This window comes from Cupressus sempervirens, chromosome 9, assembly GCF_028749045.1.
Source record: "Cupressus sempervirens isolate cs-2001-9-10 chromosome 9, ASM2874904v1, whole genome shotgun sequence".
NCBI lineage: Eukaryota > Viridiplantae > Streptophyta > Pinopsida > Cupressales > Cupressaceae > Cupressus > Cupressus sempervirens.
The window spans coordinates 804,774,857-804,800,111 of NC_143126.1; the positions used below are offsets into that span (position 1 = coordinate 804,774,857).

The following is a 25,255-nucleotide window of genomic DNA, read 5'->3' on the forward strand; positions in this document are numbered from 1 at the left end:
CTTAGGTTTACTTGACTGGTTTGAATTGGGTCCTCTAATTACAAGGGGACCTTGAGTTGACTCTCTAGAGTGAGCACCCCTTAGCACAAAAACAGGTTTTTCACCAAGGAAAGGAGAGCTCAAATTTAAATCATAACCACTAGGATCTTTATCTTCCATCATGTTGACACTTTCTTCTACAACCTCAAGCATATTGACAACATTTTCTGCATTTGCATAAGTGTAATTGATTGCAGCCTTGCCATTCTTAGGTTGGGAAGCTTCCCCTTTCTCATACTTGGGCAAAGGCTCTTTGAATGCTGTCTGATCAGCATTGGTATTTAATCCATCTATTTCAAGTTTTCCATTCTCAATAAGATCTTGAACAATATGCTTAAATCTCCCACAATTTTCAATATCGTGTCCCATGCCATTGTGAGGTTTGCAATAGGCCTTCTCATTCCACCACCATGGCTTAACTTCAGGTATGCGGAAGTTTGTGGCATCATAAGGGTGCACAAGATTACAAGCAAGGAGCTTCGTGAATATCTCTTCATATGACTCACCCAATTGTGTAAAGCTACGTTTCTCTCCTTTAGGCCTTTCTTGATATCTTGGCTTGTTACTTTGTTGATTGACACTAGCCAAATGGAGAACAGCTTGGTCTTTAGGCTTAGAGGAATCCACAACTCCATTAACCACTTGTGTGTTCTTATTCCAATACGTGTTCTTTCCTTTATCCTTGTTATTGTTGTTGTTATTCTGACCATTGTTGTTGTTGTTTCCATTTTATGTCAAAATACCTTGCTCTCTCAAAACATCCTCAATTCTAGATATGGCTTCAATCATGGTATCAGAGGACTCAAAAACCATCTTCTTAACTTCGTACTTCATCTTCGGAACCATGTTACTAACGAGGATTTTAATATTCTCCTTCTCATGAATAGTCTTAGAATAGCGAGAGCACTGTCGTCTCCATCTTTGCAAGAAAGTAACAAAGGATTCTCCTTGGTTGTTCTCTATGTGACATAAATCCAATAGCGAGACAGATCGTGAAAAATTGTATGCAAAGTGTTGAACAAATCTTTGAATTAACTTAGGGAACGCCTTAATAGGAGTTATATTGGTAAATCGTTCCATTGCTTGACCCTTAAGACTCCTTGGAAATAATCTCATAATGTATGAGTCCTCATGATGAAACTCAAAACCCATAGTATAGAACTGACGCACATGATCATTCGGATCCCCATTTCCATCATATTTGTCATATTGGGGGATCTCAATTTTTCTAGGAAAATCTTTTATGTCAACACTCTTATCAAAAGTATCAGGACAAATTGAATCAAGTGAAAAAAACTCTTGGATGCTGATATTTGCTGTAGCTATTTCTTCAATTGGTCAATTTCTTCTTTCATAGAGGGATCATGCTTTTGAATCTTTTTGTCTACATCAAATTTGTAAGGGACCTTAGCACCCTTGTTGATTAAATGTTGAAAGCATGCATCCGTGTTTTGGTCCATATATACTTCCATATGTTGCTGAAAATGTGGGTCTGGTTGCATAGCCATGAAATCATAAGAAATTCAGTCAATGTTTGAGCTACCACCTCTATATTGTGAACCATGATGAGCTTGTTGTGAAGGTTGTCTTGAAACTCTATTAGGTGTTGGTCTCCTATAATAATCATGTCTTGAAGCTCTCCTTCCTCTAGGGCTAGGAGATCGTAAATGTCTTCCACTTCGTGGAGTCTTAGGAGGGGTGGATTGAGGAGAGTTGTTTTTACCACCAACGTGCACATTGCTGAATTTATTGTCAAGTTGCGAAGCCATGAGAAGGTCTTGTGCTTCTTGACGAGCTTTCCTTTCTATCTCAATCATAACTTGCCTTTCTTCCTCTAGGCGTGTAAATTGTTCTTCCTTCTTAGCTTGTTCTTCTAGAAGGGCTTTTCTCTCACGCTCAAGTACTTTGAGTTTGCCACTCGCATTACCTAAAGGTGTCATGAGCGGTGTACACGGTCTTGACTGTCTAAACCGGTTATCAATAAATGTTGCATTCACATGAGAACTAGAAAGGCTTACTAATTTGATCATCATATGGGGACTTGGTTTGGATTCAAGGGTTCCAAGTTTTTGATGTGCCCAAAAAGAACCAAAGCATACTCCTCTAGCCTCTTCACCTTACCCAAACATAGCAAACAAGATTCTTTAACACGCTAATTTGAAATCACTGCACCAAATTTTTGGAAAAGCCAACAACAAACACCACCAATCTTAAAAGAGAAAGTACTGATGGATGTTGAGGAGAAACCCAAGCAGAATAGTGAGATAATAACAGATATCCTTCTCTACCTACAAGGGGATCTATCATCGAAAATAGCTTCGCATGAAAGGCAAGCAAATGAAGCACGTTCCCTCAAGAACTCCACAGATAGTCTTCATAGGATCTAATTACTATGTGAAACACATATGCGTGAACGTAAATCTAGATCCAATTTTGGAGCACCAAATGAAGTGTGACTATGAAAGCATGTAAAAGCACTCAAGCCAAACACATGAGAGGGTTCATTTTACTTCCAAATCCAAATGTTATAGAGATCCAACAAAATATTTGGTAATCCTTGCAATGCGTCTTTTCTTTGTTGTACCTTTCGTTTACGCTTGAATGCTTGCTCGCAACGAATAAAGCAATAAGAAAAACAAGCAAACACAAGATATGCAATATATATCCAACTTATCCAAAACTAGGGTTAGAGCTGAAAATCTGATTTTTAAGAGTGATAATAACCAGAAAATAACCCAAATGGAAGCTCACATCATGCATTGATCTATGTGAAAATTAAATGCAAGCTATTCATTAAATGCCCTTTTTTTAATATTGATTTTTGACCTAGTTAACAAGATTAGACCTATATGATATGAATTCGGATCCAAAACCCTAAAAGCAGAAAAAAGACCCCTATAAAAAATCAAAGAGCTTTGCAAAAATGTCAGGATTTTGAAAAGATCTTTTTATTTGTGCCCAAGAGAGCCATTTTGTCAAAACAAACCAATTTTTGCAAAATCGAATTATTGAGCTTTAATATGATCTCTAAAATCAAAACACAAAGAACCAACCTTGTTTAGAATTTATAGACCTTTCAAAAAATGTGTACTTTTCCAAAAAATTCGCTAATTTGTGCCCTAAAATGTTTTCATGAAAAATCAAGAAATAATTATAAAAATTGAAAATACCTTGGAAAAATTTGAAAATTTCACTGAAGCTTCTTTGATATGGCACCACCTTGCAAAAAAAATTCAGACCAAAACACCAAACCATTTGGGAGATATGATCAAATCTTTCAGATCTAGGGTTTTTTGTCTTCAAATAAATTTGCATAAGGGGGTTAGCTCCAAAAATATTTAAAACCAGCAAGTAAAGGTGGGTTGCCCCACAGTGGGCGGCAAAGAATGTATGCCTAAAATGTGAGCACACTTCTATGAGTCATTGTATCCAATATTGCTTAAGAATGATGTCTCGAATGGCAGCTCATAGCTCTTTATTTATGGAGTGCAAGGGTTTGTAATGGAGGCCCTTAGTTTGACCTAGTTTGTGCCCATGCAAGTACACCATAAAATGAGAGATTCAAAGATCAAAATATGAATGCAAATGAAGATGCAAACTAATCTAAATGATGACAATGTAAAGCAATGCAAGAAAGGAAATTTATAATCTATGAAAGGAAATAACAATGCAAGATTACTCTTGAAAGAAAATATGGATCTAAGCTAATATGAAAATGCAAGGATGGATCATGATGATGGAAACCATTGATGCATGAAAGAAGAAGATAAGAAGATAGAGGTTTCCCACAAAAAGCTTTAATTCTCAAACTCCTCCAAAAATCACTCTCCAAACCTATAGCATGACAATAGCATAATCGTGGATGTCAAAAATGAGGAGAGGGCTTTCCCTTATAAAGAAGAATGAACGATCAAGATTAAGAGGCAATAAGATTTAATCAAGGGTGGAGAAAGAATGATTCGGGTGAGACAAAATTCCACCAATGAGAAAAGAGGAGGAAAATTAAATGGAATTCCACTTAGAAATATGTGCATTTAAGTGTAGAGGAAAGAAGAATTCATTTAATTTTTATTTATTTTATTTTCTTTTTCAAGTGGGATTTTATTTAATTAAAAGGGACCAAGTTCTTTTAATTAAATAGGAAATATCTAAGTTAAAAGAGGGGGTTTTCTCTTAATTAATCAAATGTGGATTAATTGTTTAATTAAAAGAGAGGTTTTTTTTTTCTTTCAATTAAATAAGACTTAGGATAATAAAGAAACCTTAGGAAATATTGAAATAATTAAATTAATTACAATTTGATCAAAAAAATTGATTTGAATTGATTTAAAATAAAATACTGCAAGCCATTGATTCAGGAAATTGATAAATTGAATAATGGGGGCCCATAGTCTAGGCGACCATTTTAGGGTGCATAGAGTTATCGTTATGGAGGTTATGGATCAAAGATGGAAGAAAAAGATATGGTGGCTTATCGTTTTCTGAAAAACTTTTTAGAGTCTTATGAGCACTTCATCGAAACTTTTAACATTACTTTCACTAATGTTGACTTTAAGTTTGATGAATTGTGCAATAAGCTCTTCCAACAAGCTAAATGGATATAAGAGTTTGGCAGCAACAACGAAATCCTAGTGTGGAATAGGGGTTTAATCCCCAATTTGTAATAGGTGTTTATTGCCGAGGACAAAGGCAAAGGCAAGTCCATCAACAAAAAAGACAAATGAATATTCTTTAAAGAACCTAAAACCTATTACAGGTCATTATTGTGGTAAACTTGTTTGTGTGCAAACGTTCTGTAGAAAGTGGTTGGCTGATCAAAAGTTAAACCAAGATGGGTTTTAGGAGCAGGTCCATGTTGCAGAGCATCTTGAAGAGGAGTCATTCTTCTATGCATTTATGGCTAAATGACCTGGAGATTATGTCAAGTCTTCTATAGGGTAAGTAGAATGACCATGAAGGGAGTGTATTAAAGTAATATTGTAATATTTCTATATCGGTCATTTAGTAAGTTAGTGTAGGTAATTTTGTTTATGTAGCTAGTTCTTATATTTTCTATCATTTTTCTTTTAGAAACTGTGCTTGTATTCCCTATTTAAGTTGATTATGTCTCCTTTGCAATTGAACATCTCAATCAATTGTCGTTTTAAGACCCCTTCCTCTTTTGTCAACACTAAAATCTCTTGTTCAATTTGTCTTCTATCTTGAGTGCAAATTGATATGCTATTTTTATTGTTTTCATTTTTATTGGGTTCTCTTGCTATGCTTGAGAAATAGTGTTTTAGACACCATTTCTAGGATACTTTGTCTAAGTTATCCCTCTTGGACTTCCTTGTTTGACTGACTGTTCTTTATGGTTCAATGGTTTGGGGGCCTTCTCTCCTTGGTTCTAACTGGGCCTCGATTGAACAGATTCAAACATTCCTTTTACGACACATCATTAGATGTTACAGGTTTACTCCTCATAGTATCATTCTTGCTGAGTTTGATTCTCATCTCTTCAGCCTTGCAGCTATATTTGATTTGATTTGGTTCCTTCATCACTTGTGTGGTTTTGCAGATTTGGTTGTAGAATGTGATAGATATTCCTACCTAGCATATTGTTCTTCTGTTGCTACAGTGAGTTCTGATACTAGCTCTCGTGCTCGTTGCTAGTATGCACAGGCATCTTCTCTACTGAGTTCAATTGGGATTGATATTGATCGTCTCCCTCCTTTTCAGTTCTCGTTGAATGCCCTTGCTCATCTCCTCTCTCGATAGGAGTTAAATGAGCATGTCAGACTTGATATCTACAGATAGTATATTATCACTACTTGGACTAACCCTCATGGTGCCTTACGTTCAAGGATGGCCTTCTATGCGGAGTGCTTTCTGGAGATCAGTGATGGGATTATTGTTCGTCCTAGTTACCTTTCTTGCCGATGGTCTCATGCCCTGCGTATTTCTCTGGGGTCTTTTAGAGTTGGTTCTCACCGTCTTCGAGCTTAGACCAACCATCATAGTGATAGAGAACGGATTTGTAAGCTATGTACTTTAGCTGAGGTTGAGATGAAGACTCACTTTATTTTTCGCTGCTCTATCTTTTATGAGATCAAAGGGAGATTTTATTGTTTTTTCTAGGACTGTTTTTCTCTTTCAGCTTTTTTCATTTATTTTGACCAATGGTGTCTAGCGTTATATCTTCAAGAGATCACTCTGCTCCGTGATAGTACTTTATAGTCACTACTTCCTCACCGAAATACCTCTGATCAACCTTTTACTACCTTTTTTTGCACCCTTATCTCCTTTACGGGGTGTGAAAAGGCCGTCTAGTTCAACCAGTTCTAACGGTTTCTTACGTTAGCGACACTCCTCCACAAGTTCACAAAGACAGTTTAGGGTTCTTGTCCACTCACAGTCTTATCTTTCTATGACTGATTTCTTTTTGCCAAGGAAGGACTCCTAGTCTTGGCCTTGGCCTCTCTCTTCTTGTTTCTTGTTGTTCGCATTTCTTAGACACCATTTGGTGCTCCTGTTGTCAGTTGTCTAGTTGTAAATTCTCAGTCCCATAGACCTTTTGTGGTCTTTTGTTGGACCTTAATAATTTTAGCTTATCTTATGTTATCCATGCTTAGTTCTTTTTGAATACTTCATCTCAATACATTGATGCATCTTGAAACCTTTTCTCTTTGCTTGCTTAACTATTTCCTGTCTGCATGATGTTCTTTCAGAATTGTTCAATGGATTCTTTCATAGCATCTTTTGTCTTAGATTTTTTTAACCTCTTCAATAATTAAAACTCATAGTCAACGTCAACGGCAATGAACTCATCAATCAACTTCTCAGTATTCAAATCATCAGAATATTTAGAATTTAATTTCTATGTCACTTTTTAATTTTTTAAATACTTTAATATCCTAGGGGTGTTGTCTACTTAGGTCTAGGAGCCTAGGTTTGTTTGACACTAGCATTTTTTTCCTTTGGATTGATAAGTTTTTGAACTGCTGGCTCTTTCAGATGCATCCACTAGTCAATTACACATGTACAACCATTCATTTATAACATTGACAAATAAATCTCTGAATCTGAAGTGATCAATGCACCAAAATCATCAAGCTTGCAAACCTTTTACAGCTGTAAATTTTTCTGAAGTAGATAATCCTAACATTGAATTGAAATTTGAGAACCGACTTTAATGTTAACAAATGTAGGTCTAAGCATACACCTTGCTTGTTGCTGTTGCTGTAGGCTAGAAATGTGACTGTAGAGGAGCTGGCGATCTGCCTAAATGAGCAGATCATGTGAGATTAATGGGAAGTAATCATGTTAAGAGAACATCGAAATTCTACACTGTATTGTAATCTGCCCATGCCTTTCGTGCAGGGGGAGAATTGCCAGGTCTGAATCCCTCTGTGACTGGGTGTGGTCTGAATCCCTCTGTGACTGGGTGTGGTTGGTTTGTAAGACCTGGTGAAATTAACAATAGTCGCCAGTAGACGACACGTTGAACTCTTCTTCTTGACTGTCCATTCTACTGTTGGCAGGTTAGTTTCTCTAATGTTAGTCCAGTAGATTATGTGGCTGGGCACAAGAATTTAGGATACTCACAGGCCAACAAACTCCTCCAATATTGATTCAGCTCTCTTGCATATTATAGGCGCTGAAAATAGGACCCATGCTCCCAAAAACAAGGAGCATAATTCGATCGTAACCTTCTCACTTAATTTATTTTGCTTTATTTGATTATTTATTTATTCATTATTATGTTGCTGTTATATCCAACATATATTAGTGTTTAAACATGTCAAGCTTATATAAAATGATAAGTGAGGTTATATGACAACAAATGAATTAATAATTAAATAAGGGACCTTTAGGAATACATCCTATTGGAAGGAACACTAAAGCTTGCAATTTGGCTGCTGTTGCTGGCATATTTACTTAAGAGAGCATATGGAGCACAAATTGAATTAGCAAAGAGGAATTGCCGGCACATTTATTTGGGTAAGTTTCATTATGATATATAATTCCAAGACTGTTGGGCTATCATGAATGTAGTTTGGAGGAGCAGCAGTTTACTTAATTGAGAGTAAGACCCAGCTGCTGAAGCATCCTGTCGTGGCATGGTAAGAGGCAAAGGTGAAGGCTGAGGCAGCTAAAGCAAGGTCTACAGGCAGTTCAGAGCTATGAACATGCGCAAAAGCAGTATCACAGGAAGAAGCCAATCAAATTAAATGATGACAATTAGAACACAGGGTCCTCCAGCAGCAGATTCATTAGCAGTTGCGTTAAGTAGGGTAAAATACTTGGCCGGTGTATGTGATATCTGATGTCTTTTGCCATGATAGACTAGGTGGGATTTTCAATCTACAGGGAGTGGGATGTGTAGAAATCAGCATATTGTTGATGAGTTGATGGAGTGTGCTTGAGAAGGATGGTTGGGTATTCTTCCATTACCAGCAATGAATAGTGTTGGAGCTGTACAGATAACGATTGTCTGATGAGGACAATTAATCACCTTGTTTGTTTCTTTATTTTTTTAGATTGCCATTTGTTTCGAAATAGGCATTTTGGCATTACTGAGTCTTATTATAAATGGGTGGGTAGCACACTAGGTGTGCACTTAAATGAAAATTGAGTTAATGATATTCTTATTATCACTGCCCAATTTTTTCTAATTTATGAATCATGTAATGTCTGGAATTTATGTTTTAATCGTTATTGCTAAAATTTTCTGATATTTTTCCTCTTTTTTTAACTCCTGAAGTTTCCTTGCTGTTTCATCTAGAATTGCAACCAAGTTTCCACCTAAACTAGATTACTGCCCATCAGTAGTTGTTAGAAGTTCATCTTACTTTACATTGGATAGGTTTATGTTCATCTTCAGTGCAGCACCTTGTCAGCTGCATTTTGGACAAAGATTATAACTTGCTATCTTTATGCACTATGGTTCATGTCTATGCGGATGATGGAAATACTTATTCTAGGCTTAGGCTAATTTCAATAATCTGCCCATATTTTTTTATTTTATAATTGACAGTTTCTAGAAGCTAGACTCTATTTGTGTATTGTTGTTCCTGAAATGCATATGCTAATGGTTTCTCCATTGTGTGTTGAGAACTTGAGAGATCCAATTGCTAATCTTATTTCACCGTGATTACTTTTATCTTTGTTGTGCTGATTCTTCTGAGAATAAAAAAGAGGTTTTGTTTACTCCAATGCTACATGATAAATTCAATTTAAAACGAGTATACTAAAAATTTCAAGCCTTTTGCAGAACTGGAAGAGATTGCGAGAAATTGGGCAGGAGATGATCCAACTTGCAGATAATCTTGCACTTTATTCACAGGATTCATATGAAAAGCAGGTATTGCAGGATGCCTATTTTATGGAACGTATGAGCTAAATTTAAATCTTGGATGCTTATCATATGAAATATATGACCTAAACTTAAAGATCTTTCTTTTAACATTTTCAAAAGTTTGGATTTTCTTTTCATGGAATTTTTGATATAAGAATGAGACTGCTTTGATTCGGATTGGTTGGTAAAGCTGAAGTCAAATGCTTATGATTTGGTTTCTAGGGTTACTACTTAAGTTGCATAAGAATAACTTTAAATTGCAGAAGCTTATATTTGTTTATCCTTATCACAAAAACACAATTTGGAGATAATGTTTGATAACATTGGCTCATAAAGGGAAGGAAGATGATTATGCTCTAACATATGCTGTGTGGCAAAAGACTGCAATCTGCATCATTTGTGTGTGTAATGTGCATATCCAAATCTATAGAATAATAGAAACAACATTTAAAAGTGGAGCAGGTGATTACCAATACTTCAAAATCTTAATCAAACACACACACAAGATCTAGCAAGTAAGAACACAAGACAAAAATTTGCTCAGTGCCAAATTAAAAAGGTTGCCAATGGAACAAATATTAGCTTATATTGAAGAAAAAGAGGATGTTGACATGGCAAGTATTGGAGCAAAGACTCTTGCGCATCCTCTTTCTAAGAAGAGCTTTCAAAAACCAAAACCTCCTAGCAACCTCTCACAATTGGCTCAACCACATCCTTCCATGCCAATGCCACCATTTTATGAAGAGGAGATGCTTTAGTCTTGCCAAAAATCCTCTTGGGAAAATTCAAAAGCCCTTCAAAACTGAAGTGAGGTTGTTGATTAGAGAATTGCTTGTTGCACTTGTGGTGATGGACTTCCTTTTAATATTGCTAGATGACCTTATGAGCAGAATATGGTGAAGACCCTTTGTATTTCCGCCTCATTTTCTTAATCCTGGAATGAAAAGGTGTGAACCACCTTATTGGCGAAGGAGAGACAACCTGAATTAGGTGTGTCCTTTTATAATGGATGGGAAGATTGCAAAAATAGGAGATACTTTCTGCAATGCCTTCTATGATGTCATACTGTATTGCCCTATTTTGATCCAAGCTAGACTCTTATATGCGATTCTGTGACTATTCATATGATACGATTGTTATAGTGGCATTATGAGATGCACTTGGTAGTTATTATGATTTCTTTTGTTCATATTAATATCATTGTTGTTGTAGATGGTAGATTACTTGTGATTTAGTGATGATCATATATGTATGATGACTATGAGGTGTGAAATGATGTTATATGATGATATCTGGTTTACTTTGTATTCGAGAATATTTTATTGGTCATTGTGATACTTTGCCTTTACATGCTTGGTTATTATCCTATCAATATACAATGCAATGCTTTAATTTAGATAAAATGGATAATTCTGAGGTTTATTGAGGATTAAATATGAAATGAATCATTTTGTAACATTCAAACATATAAGAATGATTATGCTGCTAAAATGTACTTCTATTAGTTTTGTTTATGGTTTATTGTATATGTGTGCAACTACACTTGATGTGTGCATGTTATATACAAGACATCAACTTCACTGGACTCCACAAGTCCTTGATAGTAGCACAAGAGATGGTTACAATGGTTGTTTGAGACATTTAGCAAATATCATAATTTTATGGACGATGTATCCATAATTCATTAATATACATCTAGTTACTAGATGGGTAAATGTCCAGATTGATATTTTGCATAATTGTGTTTGACAAGTGATTTATGTGCATAGTAATGTGTTTACAGTGTTAGTGATTTGATTATATTTTGTTTTTATTGATTGAGTGGTTATTTATATTTGCTGGCAATTTTGCTACAGTGTTATTCCATTTAATTCGAAATTATTGAATAAATCTAGTGGGGTTTTAAGGAGATTTGTGGTATTTGAGTCAATTTATTCTTGAGTGGCTTTATTTTAACCTATTTGCTTTTGAAGCAAAGTGACTTTATTGTGTTGGAAAGGACTTCAGTTATACACTTTATATTTTGGGACATTTGGATTTTGTCCCTAATTTGAATTGGGGAATTTGATCTTTTACTTGTTGGGTTTGATCTGCTTGCTGAGTGGTATCATCTCATTTCGCGATTGCTTCGCTTTGCCAGCAATTTTATACATAATCAGCAATATCTAGTACGGATATTCACATATTTGTATACATCATAATGAATTTGTCGTGATTACTTATTTCGCGACAGATGCATATTTTTTTTGGATTGGTAAGAGGCTGAAACCAAGATTAATTATTATTGTGTTGTAATTAATTATTATTATTTTTTAAGCTCAAGTAGACTCGAACTAAAAACCTTCGAGATAAGAGGCTCACAATTTACTGTTGTGTTTTACACTCTCCTAAACATATACGTATATTTTATACTTATAAATGATTGCTATATTACTTGCAAACGTTTGTAGTGACATATTTTTGAAGCTAAGTATATTGTTGATTATACTTATCAGCTATAGCATAATAATGCCACTTCTGAATCCTTTTCTCTAACCTAGTCTAAAATATGGACATATGGAATATGTGACTAGCCATGGTGTACTAGAAATGATGTAGTCGCAAGAGGGAAAATGGTGATTAGGTGGCCTTCTAAGCATGTCACCTCACGTTGGACTAAGAAGTCTTATTTAGACAAAGGGGGCAAAGAGTCACCTTTAAGCTTAGGAGGAGGGATCTTTTGGGCACCTTGCTGTATACTCTTCATTTACTTTACCATGGTGAACAAATGTAATAGGATGCTAAATCACTGGAGACAAAGTAGAATTGATAAGGGTGAGGAAAATGGTGGTAGGATACCCCACTAGGCATGCCACCTCATTTTATGGCAAGGGCTGCATCAACCCAAGAGGGATGGTATATTTGCTCTAGTGCTTAGGGTCAGAGGTCTCTTGAGTTTCTAATCAAATGACCCTACCATATTTTCTCCATGATAGAGACATCTTAAATCTGATTCAAGCATTTTGTTAATCTCTTACTTTTTAATGTCTAATTATGGATTATGACTAATAATGAATAATGATTTTAATGTTCCCTAGCTCGTTGCAGTATCTCACTCAGAATAGAAGAAATCCTAAAACCCTACTCATTTTCTTATAAAAACTATAATCTAGTGCAGATTTGGATATTCGTAATTTGGGACATTACAAGTGGGTATTCAAAGCATGTGCCTACTTGTGTAAGGGACTTCTTGGTGAATTGATTATTCAAAGAGATGGATTTGGTCTTGGTTGGGAATTCCTGCGTCTTGTGGGCTAAGTGGTGAATATTACCCCAAGAGATGAATTTAGTTATGATTGGATATTCTTTACTCATTTGGGCCAAGTGAACTATGTCTATACATATTCATGCTTATGCTTTTTTCTGAATTGTTGTGCTGAACGTATTCATATGTATACTTCGCTTATGCTAAGTTTGCATATATCTATTCGCATGCCTCATGCTTTTAGGTATGACATGTTTGGTTCATAACTAATATGTTTCTCTAAGAAAGCATCCTAGTTGATTGCTCGAGGACAAGAAATCCTTTTTTTTTATAATAGTAAATAATGAAGAAAATAAAAATAAGTAAATATAAAATTTAATAAATAACTAATAATAAAATAATTTTACAAGATACTTTAGTGAAAGGTTAGGGCATGTAGTGAAGAGTTGTGTCTACCTCAAAATAAGATATACAAAGGGAGGAGCTTTGATTTGAAAGGGGATATGGAGGGAGTAGGGAAAATTAGGAAATAAAATATGGAATAATATTGAATCAATATATTGCAAGTAACTTCTAAGCTTTTTCTAATCTTACGTCACACCAGTTTGGTGAAATGGATAACTAGAACTCAACTGGTTAGGATCAAGCAAAACCAATCAAGACACATTTAGCATCACATAAGACAGATTTATCTCATGGAAACCCAACTAGGGTGAAAACCACAGTGTGTGAGACGATCCTCACAAAGCTTGCCCTCTCCTAAAGTGCGCTTGATTAAGAGCTTACCTATGTTTAAAGATTAAAAGGCATTGCCAAGTGACACCAGTGAGGGGATTTAGTATAGACCTGTGAGAATCTTATTACGAAGAACGACCAACATTTATATCAGGAGATGCTTGGTGATCAGGTTCCTCACCAGAAGAATCTGGATCAAACTCAGGTGAAGCATCTACCAATCAAGGTGATCCTGCAGGAGAAGCAGGAGGTGTCTGTACAGGGATCACTGGTATAACTGGAGCTGCAGGAGCTACTGGAGCCCTCCCATCAAGTGGACCTAATGGAAGGCTAACTCCCAAATCATGAGCCTTCATAGGCTGGTTTGCTGGACCAAGAACAAGAGAAACAAGCATGAAAGGTCCTCGCTGCTCATCAAAGAGTACATCATGACTGTAGATGAGACGAGATGTCTTAGTTTCGATCAAACGGTAGGCTTTATGAAGACTACTGTATCCAACAAGCATGAGTTTCTGACTCTTGGCATCCAACTTGGTGCATGACGCATCAAGGATCCTAACAAAAGCAAGGGAGTCAAAAACTTTCAAGTGACTAATCCTAGGCTTGCGACCTCACCAGGCCTCGTTTAGAGTTTTATCTTTGACCGCCATTGTGGGTGATCGGTTCAAAAGATAAACGACAATGTTGATTGCTTATGCCCAGAACTTCTTCTTACCATCTCTGTGTTCGAGCATGGATCAAGCCATCTTGGTGATTGTTTTGTTCCGTTGTTCAACTACACTGTTTTGTTGTGGTGTGTGGGGTGTGGTTAACTGGCATTTGATACCATGAGTATCCAAGAAGCTAGAGAAATTAGTGGAACAAAATTCTCCCTATTGTCTGAGCTAAGAGTAATAATAGATTTCGCAGACTCTTTTTCAACTAAAGGTTTAAACTTCTGAAATACAAGAAATGCATCTGATTTCTTTTTAAGGAAATACACCCACATTTTTCTATTGAAATCATCAACAAACAATAGAAAATACCTAGACGCAAGAACAGGAGTGGCCATAGGGCTGCAGATATTGACATAAATAAGCTTAAGTACTTGAGAAGCTTGCCATGAATCTCCACTGGTGAAAGTTGTGTGATGTTGCTTCCCAGCTTGGCATGCATCATAAACTTCAAGCTGTCAAGTCTGAATCTTTGGCAATTCAAGGAGAAACTCATCCCAAGCAACCTGTGAGAGATAATTTACATTTAAGGGCCCGTATTGCTTATGCCAAAGTGTGCTAACAGAAGACCGCCGAGCACCCATAGCCAAGTCCCGAGAATCACCAAAATTAATAAGTCGGAAAAGACTAGGACCCTCAAGACCCACTGCAAAAAAACCACAAAAAAACCACAAAAAATTGTAGAAATATTAAAACACAGAGGGATCTGGATAGAAATGGGTTGCAAGACCGAACCAAAAGTTAGCGGATTCAGATCTCTCAGAACGGAAACCCTAGTCGGATTATAGAGAGAGTTGGAAGCAAATATGCATGTAAATAATTTCGAAAATAAAAGGTAGTTAGTTTCAACCAAGAAATAATAATTATATTCGAAAAAATTTAGAGTATTGGATTTGATACCATATTACAAAGTAATTGACAAGGTTGATGAGGTGGCAATTTTTTGTGCATGCAATCAAATCATGCCAAGTGTCCTATGTTCTCATTGGCTAACAAATTATTGTAATTTTCTCATTGGCCCACAAAGTTGGTGACCTCATGTAATTGGTTGAATGATGGTAACCCTAATTAGGGTTTGTAAGGTTTAATCTTGGCCTTTGATTTTGCCTCTTAGTCTTGGCCACTCGTAATTTTGAGCCTCTATATAAGGCCATTTTGTTCTCATTTGTAAAAAAGAGTTATGTTGGAGAATTGTTGCCAAAATACTATCAAAATTGTTTTTTATTCATTGTTGTGGCTTGCATGGTGGATATACATGATCATTTTGGTGTATTTGCATGTTCCTTCTCATCTTTCAAATAAAGAAGGATTTCATTTCATGTTGTTTGAGTAGAAGTAGATGGCTAGTTTTATGATGATGTTAGTGATTGTTTGATAGGGATCTATATACTAGGCCACTAGCATCCTAGCGGCTTGTTAGGAAGCCTTGTGTGGTAATCTAGTCCGATTGCTCCCAAGTTCTACTTGCATTTCATCTTTCCGCTTGTACTTCAATTTGGGTTGGAAGATGGATGTTAGTGTGAAAATCCTAAGAGTATCCCGTAGAATCATTGCACCAATAGAGGTAATGTCACTGGCAAGCTTTCATTTGGTTGGATCTCTGTCTCTTCATTCATAGGAGTAGTAGTAGAGCAATAAGTAATTAGTGGTAGGAGTAGTTGAAAGTGAAAGTGATCAAGGAGAAAAGAACAAGTCAAGCAAAGTGAAGTACCACCAACTTATCTTCGAATGAATAACATAATCCTGTCTACGTGATTAACCAACAAATCAAATTAATATAATTGAGTTAGTATTCATAGGTGTAAGGAACCAATTTTTCTCATGTTCTTCATGAGTATTTACTTTTCAAGAGAGGTTTGAGTGTTTGGTATTCTATATCAAGTATTCAATTGCTATATGTTATGTAGTGGTATAAAACTGACATCAACTGATATCACGAGAACAAAAATATCAACCTTTGCCACAAGTTAATTGGACCATCATTTTCTTTAATTGATTCACTAGGGTCAAAAGTAAAGCAACGCTCAAGTATAGGTTATGGTTTTGGTTCAAGTGGGGATTGATCAATGAGGTTGACAACATTATCGGCTTCAGTTTACATCATCATAGTCAATAACATGAGTGGAAGGTGGTCAAGAGAGTAGGGTCAATGGTATTGGTCAAATGAGATGGTGAAGGGTTGGTAGACTTGCAAGTTTTGGTTGGGAGACTGATTTTTTTCTTTGATCATTAATGGTCTCAACATATAATAGTATTATAATTAATGAGGTCTTGAATAGTAGATTTGAAATGGAAAACACCTTTTATTGTCATGATCGGGTTGATTATGGTATTGACCAAAAACTTTGTGGTCAAAGGACCTAGGCAAAGGTTTGGATGTGTCAATCGATTTAATAAGAGGAGGAGATAACACTCTAGCATTAATAAACTTCATCATCACATTATGCAAAGTTTGAGAAAGTTGAGTAAAATTGTCAGAAGGTTTAAAAATAGATGACAAGGAGCAACACTTTTGGATGCTACTTCCACTTGCTTATCAATAATATTGGATGAATTATTGATCTTTGCAAAGTCCTTTGATTTTTAAATCTTGTTATAGTTTTGGAATGTGACATCATTCTTATCAACTAGAGCCATTGGAATGGTGCTCTTAAACTGACGCACTTGAAGGTGATGTGTAGAAGAAGAGAATTCATAAAGCACACTCTTATCTCTAATGCCTTCTTGTAAATTAGAAATCAAGATACTTTGCAAAACAATATCAGACACAAGATAAGAAATCTAAGAATGCAAATGCTTAAATCTACTATTGAAATGAATCAATTTTTTTAATAACTTATTTACAATGCATTAAATTAGTGAAAGAAATCTTAGGACCAATATTTTTTTTAAATTGTTGAATGAAAGCATTAGGAAACTTTTGAAATGAGCTAATAGAATAATAAGGCAAAGAACATTACCATTGCAAGACTTTGTCTTGAAAGGTTTTAATAAACGATTAAGCCATGAACCTATGATCATGAAAGAAATCACTACACAATGTTTGAAAGGTTTTGACATGGGTAAAAGAACCACCTTTAACATTATAGATCTCAAAATGAAGAGAGTCTTTATGTATTGCATAATAAAGACACTGATGGTATCAAAGGGCAAAAGACTAGCAATGTTACAAGTACAAACGTTGAACTTGGATTGAGTGATGGAAACAATTTGTTGTTACAAGGAAGACAATTTTAGCCAAGCTACTTGTTGGTACCCAATGGACCCAGTATTTAAAATTTCCAGTGTGGGTTCGTTCCAGTTCATTTGGCTCATGATGGTTCAGTAGGGTATGACATGGTTCAGATTGGTTCAACGGGCTCGATGGTTTGACAGTTTAAAATGACATTTTTATATACTATCAAACAGTCACCTATAACTTTTTACATGGGTATAATTTTAGAAATCTCTTCGGTGGAAAGGAAGAAGATTAGGATTGTGTCAACATATCCGAAAATCAGAAAGATCCAACGGTGGGATAAAAAGTTATACCTCCCGAACCCGGACCCAATTTTGCTCCCAGAAATATTAATGATTAAAATTTTCATTGTGAAATCTTGAACCTCTTTGAACTAAGGTTCAAAGCAGTTTGAAGTGGTTCAGGTGGTTCAAAGCAGTTCAAAGTGGTTCCATTTACTGAAGCAGGTTCATATAGCTTATTTTGAGTCAGCCTGATTCCAAGTTCAGCAAGTTTCATACTGCAAAGGTTTTCGTGATTACAGTTCTAAAGTGCAGGTTCAAAAGCTCCATGACTTTTGGTTCCTATTCAAAATGAAAGTCCATGAGATTTAAATTGTTCCTAGGGGGATTCAAAGATATGTACGAAGTCCTTTTTTCATGACAATTATGGGATCCACTTTGGTACAATTAGCTCACTTGAGGTGAAGAAGTCCAAGTTTGATTATCAACGGATATGATTGCAATTTCAGAATTCAGAATCCAGATTAAGGGAATTAAAATGAAAGTGAATATCTTGATAGGCAATTGGAAAATTATGATGCTCACTTGGCCTTTCTAAGCAAAGATGAGAAATACAAGGTTGATGCTGGTAACATTATCTTAACAATTCTAATTTGTGACAGTTTGACAGACCTTCAAACAGTAGTGAATAACTTTTGACTCGGATATTATTTTCAAAATCGCTTCGGTGAGTGTGAAAAACTAGGATTTCGACAACATATCCAAAAATCAGCAAGATCCAACGGTGGGATAATTAGTTATGCTTCTTGTACCGAGACCTATTTTTGCTGTCAAAGTTGGTTTAAATCCGCCCAACATCAAGAATATATCATTTTAGACTAAGTCATTTGTCCAGATAGAATTTAATATGCTGAAATATATTCTTATGAACTTTTAAATCAAGAGTTTATAATGATATTAAAATATAAAGGTGGGAGTTAGCAAGAGATAAAAATAAATACGTAGATAAAGAGTATAATCCTTCCAAGATTTAGTTATAAAACTGAATAACCACCCAACAAAACTATATATTGTAAAAACATGAGGAGAAAGGGGTTCCAGTTTTATTTCAGTTTTTGCTAGGGGAGGAGAAACTGCTCTTTTTTGCAGATTTTGGGCTTCTGAGAGGGGTTTTTCTTTTCTTTTCTATGCTGTTGTAATGCAGGGGAAGGGTATTTTCATTTCCAGATAGTGATTATTGTACAGAAACAGCAGAGTCTTTGTCATTTTGTTTTGTACAAAGAGGGGATAACAGCAATATATTAAAACTTTGAATTTAAATGTATGTTTTCTGATCATTATTCAACTTGGAGTGGTATTGATTTTCTCTGAATGTGTATCTGCTGCATTTAATCGTGATCGCAATTATCCTTTGGACTTGGTGCTATGCTTTTCGTGTCTTTGGGATGAATAGTTTGTCTTTTCTCTGTGTTATTTCTATTATGTAAAATTTGGATAAATGGACTTTGTGTCATTTATTTCCTTTTAGCTTTTTAGTTTTTCTGCATCTATTTCGTGTTTACGGATAGATGTTTGTAAACCTTTTGTGCTTTTTGGTTAAAAGCATCCATATTTGTATTGCTATGAATACATTGTAAATCATGCATGGGGAGCTGTACTCAGATAAATTCAGAGGGCATTTACGCTTTTTAATAGCAAAGTGACCCAACTGTTAGTACATATTCTCTCTTCCTATCTGGGCTTTTGGGGTTAATTTGCATTTATTTCGTTGGAGGATATTTTGTTCGCTAACACTACTAATAGTAGAATCAGTAGAAAGATCTGAAGGAGATATCTTTGAAACCTTTGGAGCTTTATGAGAAATGGAAGGAATGATAGAGTATGAAAAAGAAAACCATTGTAAGTGGTTGATGATGAAGGTAAAGAAATACGACACACTTGAAGGACTAGTGAGGACAATACGATTAGGAATCCTAACATGTGTATGATTGAGATTTGAATGGAGATGGACTAAGGCATGGTTGTCTTAACACTAGTGGTAGGTAGAATGAAACCTAGGTCTTCAGCACAATCTCTAATGAGATGAGAGATACTATGCAAGATATTGACACCATGCTCATAATTATGAATTATCTTCCTCGAACCTTCTACAATGGAGATGACCTTGGGATTAGAGTGTTCTTGACCTGATTATTGCTCAAATTTTTCAAAGACATGGGAATTTTTTTGAAGTTCCATAGGAAGGACTCTTAAAGCCTTATCTTCATCTTGAGAAGAGTTGCAAAATCTGTCTTCAATAATAGAATTAATGCCATTAGTATGCATGTTAGTCTCATCACGATTCCTAGGAAAATAGAAAGCCTAGGAGCAAAGGAACTCAAGAGTCCACGACTTCTCCTAAACGACCTAATATAATTAGAACTCAAAAGTGATGACATTCATGTACAAGAGAATGAAAGAAAGATTGATCTAATATAAACTTAAGATGTGAATGATATATACAATTCAAATTAAAATAGCAACTTGTTTAATGTAAAGTACATATTATGAAGTAATTGGTAAAAATATTTGCTTGATATTAACAATGATCAATAGATCAATATATACAAGAAGAATGAACAATGTTTTCTCAAGAAACAATCGTAAAGAATAGAAACATTCTATTCTAGCTTTTAGAGAACGAACAATTATCTATAGGCTAATTGAATATTAGAAACATACTGACTATTGCCCCTTCTTCAATCAGTTGTTGTATGTAGTGACAATGAACATCCACATGCTTGGTTTGGTCATGGAAGATTGGATTCTGTAATAATTTGATAACGCCTTTGTTATCAACAAAAGAAGTGGTCGGTCCTGTTGGTGACATCTGCATATCCCCAAGCATCCGATGAAGCCAAATAACTTCACATCTTGCGTTAATTGTCCCTTTGTATTCAACCTCCGCGAAGGAGAGAGAAAATTTGCGTTGTTTCTTACTAGACCATGTCACGACATTGGATCCCATACTGAACACGTATCCATAAGTTGACTTTTTATCATCAACAGAGACTACCCAATCTGAATATGTAAAATCACTGAGTGTATGATTAAAACTCTAAGAGTAAAGAAGTTCACAATCTGTAGTGACCTTCACATAATGAAGCACACACTTTGCTGGCATCCAGTGATCAACTTTGGAAGTTGTCATAAAGTGTGAGATGTAGTTGGGTGCAAAGTTGATATAAAGCCTAGTAGCAGAGAGGTAGATGAGGCTGTCTACTAATTGCTTGCATGTAGTATAGTCAACGAGAGGAGAATCAAATTTGATTGATAACTTGAGAGCTTTCTCCATGGGTGTAGATGCAGGCTTGCAATCCCTTATACGAAATTCATCTAATAGAACCTTGACATATTTGGACTAAGACATGAATATACCAGAAGACTGTTGCCAAGCCTCAACACCTAGGCAATAATGCATGAGCCCAAGGTCAGTCATATCAAAATTCGACATAAATTTTGTTTGATTCCTTGAGTCAAAGATGCCGAACTGCCAGTGATGATCAAATCATCTACATAAAAAACTAGAAGGATGATGTCATTGTTAGTAGTCTTGATATACAAATTTGAGTCTGAAGAACTCCTCTGAAAGCCTTGATCACAGAGCACTTATCAATTTTCATGTACCATGCCCTAGGGGCTTGCTTCAAGCCAAAGAGAGCTTTCACTAATCTGAGAACCTGATGTTCTTTACCAACAACCTTGAAACCAGGAGGCTACATCATGAAGACCTCTTCTTATAGGTCACCATTCAAGAAAGCACTCTTGATGTCCATCTGATGGACCTTCCAGCCAAACTGTGCTGCCATGGTTAGGACTAATCTGATTGTGCTCATCTTTGCAGTAGGAAAAAAGGTCTCATAATCAATGCCTCGGCACTGGAAAAAAACCCTTTGCAACTAGACGAGCTTTGTACTTACCCAAAGTACCATTAGATTTGTATTTGATTTTGTAAACCTATTTGCTACTCGATGGGTTTCTTCCTTGGTGGAAGATCAGAGAGGACCAAGGTGTTATTTTTCAGCGGGCTCTGGTGTTTAGATGTCATGGCTTGTTCCCACTTTGGAATTCCCTTAGCCTCATAATATGTTTAAGATTCAAGCAAACTGTGAATGTTGGCTATAAGAGCAAAATTAACTGACTTTGTAGGTTTGCTTTTTTTTCAAGCAGTTCTCCCATCAATGAGCTCATCATCTCGAAGATCAACAAGTGTCTTAGCCGACGAATCAGGTTGGAGAGGAGAGTGACCAATATTAGTATCAAGATTTGCTCTATGATCGTGTTCCTCACTAGAAGAATCTAGATCAAAATCAGGTGAAGCATCTACAAATCTAGGTGATCCTGAAGGAGAAGTTGGAGGTGTCTGTACAAGGATAATTGGTATAACTAGAGCTTCAGGAGCCCTCCCATCAGGTGGACCTAATGGAAGCCTAATTCCCAAATTATGAGCCTTCATAGACGTGTGTGCTAGATCAGGAACATGAGAATAGGCATGAATGGTCCTCAGTGCTCATCAAAGACTACATCACGACTGTACAGGAGACTAAATGTCTCAGTGTCGATCAAGCGTTAGGTTTTGTGTAGACTACTGTATTCAACAAGCATGAGTTTCTGACTCTTGGCATCCAACTTGGTGCATGACGCATCAGGGATTAAAAAAAAGCAAGAGCCAAAAACCTTCATTGATTCTGGGCTTGCGACTTGACTAGGCCTCTTTTAGAGTCTTACCTTTGATCGCCACTGTGGGTGATCGGTTCAAAAGATAAACTACAATGTTAACTGCTTCTGCCCAAAACTTTTTTCGAACATGTTTGTGTTCAAGCATGGATTGAGCCATCAAGGTGATTGTCTTGTTTTGATGTCCAACTACAATGTTCTGTTGTGGTGTGTGGGGTGTGGTTAATCGATGTTTGATGCTATGAGTATCCAAGAAGCTAGAGAATTCATTAGAACAAAATTCCCCCGTATCGTCTAACCTAAGAGTAATAATAGATTTCTTAGACCTTTTTCCAACCAAAGGTTTAAACTTTTGAAATACAGTAAATGCATGTGATTTCTTTTTAAGAAAATATAACCACATTTTTCTATTGAAATCATCAACAAACAATAGAAAATATTTGTACCTAAGAACAAAAGGAGTGACCGTAAGGTGATAGATATGGGCATGAACAAGCTGAAGTATTTGAGATGCTTGCCATGAATCCCCACTGTTGAATGGTGTGCGATGTTGCTTTCCAGCGTGGCATGAATTAGAAACTTCAACTTGTTGAGTCCGAATCTCTGGCAATCGGAGGACAAGCTCTTCCCAAGCAAGCTGAGAGAGATAATGCAAATTTAAGTGCCCATACCACTAATGCCAAAGTGTGTTGATAGAAGACCACTAAATAGCCATAGCTATGTCCTGAGAATCAGTAGAGTTAGTAAGTCGAAAAAGACTACGATCCTCAAGACCAATTGCACCAATAGACTGAGTGACCCTATTAGTGATGGTACATTGATGTGAACTGAAGGTGATATCCAACTGTGGAGAGTGTTGCAACTATTGAATGACTGAGAGTAGATTTAGTTCCATCTTTGGAACGTAGTACACATAAAAGAAAATGGGATTCTTCTTGGTAGATTGAATTTGAATGTTGCCTTTGCCGACAATTATGTATTCTTGTCCGCCACCAAAAATAACAGAATCTGAATAAGGTTGGTAGTCAGTGAACCAGTCTCTGTAGTGGGTGAAATGACGAGAGGCGGGCAAGTGACTTCACATGCTCTGCAAATCTTTTAGTCATGAAGGTGTGAAAGGTAGATTATGTCTGCTCAGGGTGCATTGCAATGTTTGTTAGAAATAGGAATTACTGAGGGGGAGGGTGAATTTGTAATTTACAAACTTTAGTCGCCAACTGAATATTATTTATCACTTTGAACCATACATAAGAAAGTAATAAAGTAATGCTGAACAATAACAATAACCATGCACAAAGATAACTCATAACACCATATTTTGTTAACTAGGGAAACTCTAGCCAAGGGAAAACCTTGATGGGGATGATACCCACTAGATAATATACTGATATATAAGTTCCTTTTTCGAGGATGGACCCTGTTAGGATTCAATGAGCAAATTCAGTATAGAGTCCTTGTTAGGAGACTTTGAATGCCTGTTAGGAGATTCCAACCCTGTTAGGAGTTGTAGTACAGTAGATGCAAGATGAGCCCACTGCCCAAACATGCACTTCCAATTACAAGAAGAACTTACTGGCCAAATAAGTAATTAGTCTTTAGGAATATAGGTTCTTCCTCAGTTCGATCTTGGATCACAAAATAGCTTCACAAAAAGCTTCGCATATATTGGTTTAAAAAAAGTTCGCATATCAGAATAGTTGCACACTTTCACAACTTTCTACACAACTTACACTTATCTTCGCAAGATGCCCTTCACATAAATACCATGCCTTTTCACAAATTGTTGCTAGGTTGGCTAAGACCATAAGATACTTTTACAATTTAGAGTAAACATCTAGTATGTCAGCCCTGATTGGTCAAGTAATTATTTTGTAAACAAAATAATTGTTTCCTTTAATTTTGCTGTCCTATTTCACTGGTAAAACACGAATATCTCTTTCTGTACAATCCGTATTGATGTTCGAGGTTATACACGTCATCATCAACATGTATACTATCTCCATGTAACTTCGCTAGTCATAATATGACGTTAGTAACAAGTTACATACAAAACAATACACTGCTGTAAACCAAATTCATACTTGGACAATTTTTTGAGTACCAGAAGTTATCTTTATTTCCGAGGTTTCCTATAAGCATGTACATCATGTGTTGTCATAAATGACAACAATTACATTTCTTCATTAGCCAATGGTCAACATTGTTCACTTTGGGCTGTGAACCTAATTACTTAGATTGGGCAGCTAAGCATTTGTGACATGCAACCTTCATGTGACCATACTTGTGACAATAGTTGCATTGAGTGTTCTATTTCTTGGAGCCTTCTGAAGCTTGAGTAGAGGATTTCTGCTGAGAAGATTGTTGAGACTTGCCTTTATTCTTCTGAAAGGATTTGATAGCAAAGGCTTACTCTATGGAGGCAGAGCTAGAACTCATACTGTACTGTTGTTTCCACCGATCTTGCCAAAGCAAAAGTGTGCAAAGATTTGTGAACTTTAGATCAACACCAATAGAAGTGATGTTGAGAGTTTCGTAGGATTTGGGCAAATTTTTGAGGGTTATGACCATAATGTCCTCTTCCTCCATCTTGCGTCCAATGGGAAGCAACTGATCATAGAGTTCTTGAATTCGATTCAGGTGTTTGTTGTGAGGTTTTCACACCATCTCCCCAAAATTTTTGGGGACCCCCTTTTTTGGGCAAGCCTTGGCAATTTTCACAGGTGTTGGGGAATTTTTCGGTTGTCTTAGCAAAATTTGGAGTTGTCCAAAGGTTATTGAATTGCCAAAATGTTATTAAATGAAAATTTTGACATCTTCTAGACTTACCTTATTTCTATTTTGCAATTGTGGGTCAAATTGGCAATTAAAGGGGTCAATTTCATTATGGGGCTTAGTTATTTTCATGTTTTATTTAAAACTGGGCCATTTGGGGGGGTTTAACTTAAGTTTTTGTTTCCTTCCAGACAGGTCGGCCTACGCTGGAGGTCAACAGGAGTATATAAGAAGGGGTTT

The 25,255-nt window shown here is 36.1% G+C and overlaps 1 protein-coding gene across 5 annotated transcripts in view; it reads left to right on the forward strand.

Annotated features, from left to right (window-relative positions):
• LOC149541147 (uncharacterized) overlaps positions 1 to 25,255 on the forward strand; it is a 99,127-nt gene that overhangs the window by 58,009 nt on the left and 15,863 nt on the right. For all 5 annotated transcript variants that reach the window (XM_089802139.1, XM_089802137.1, XM_089802141.1 and 2 more), the window contains one exon: positions 9,293 to 9,382. In XM_089802139.1, coding sequence (XP_089658265.1) covers positions 9,293 to 9,382 — 90 coding nt within the window. The remainder of the gene's footprint in view (positions 1 to 9,292; positions 9,383 to 25,255) is intronic.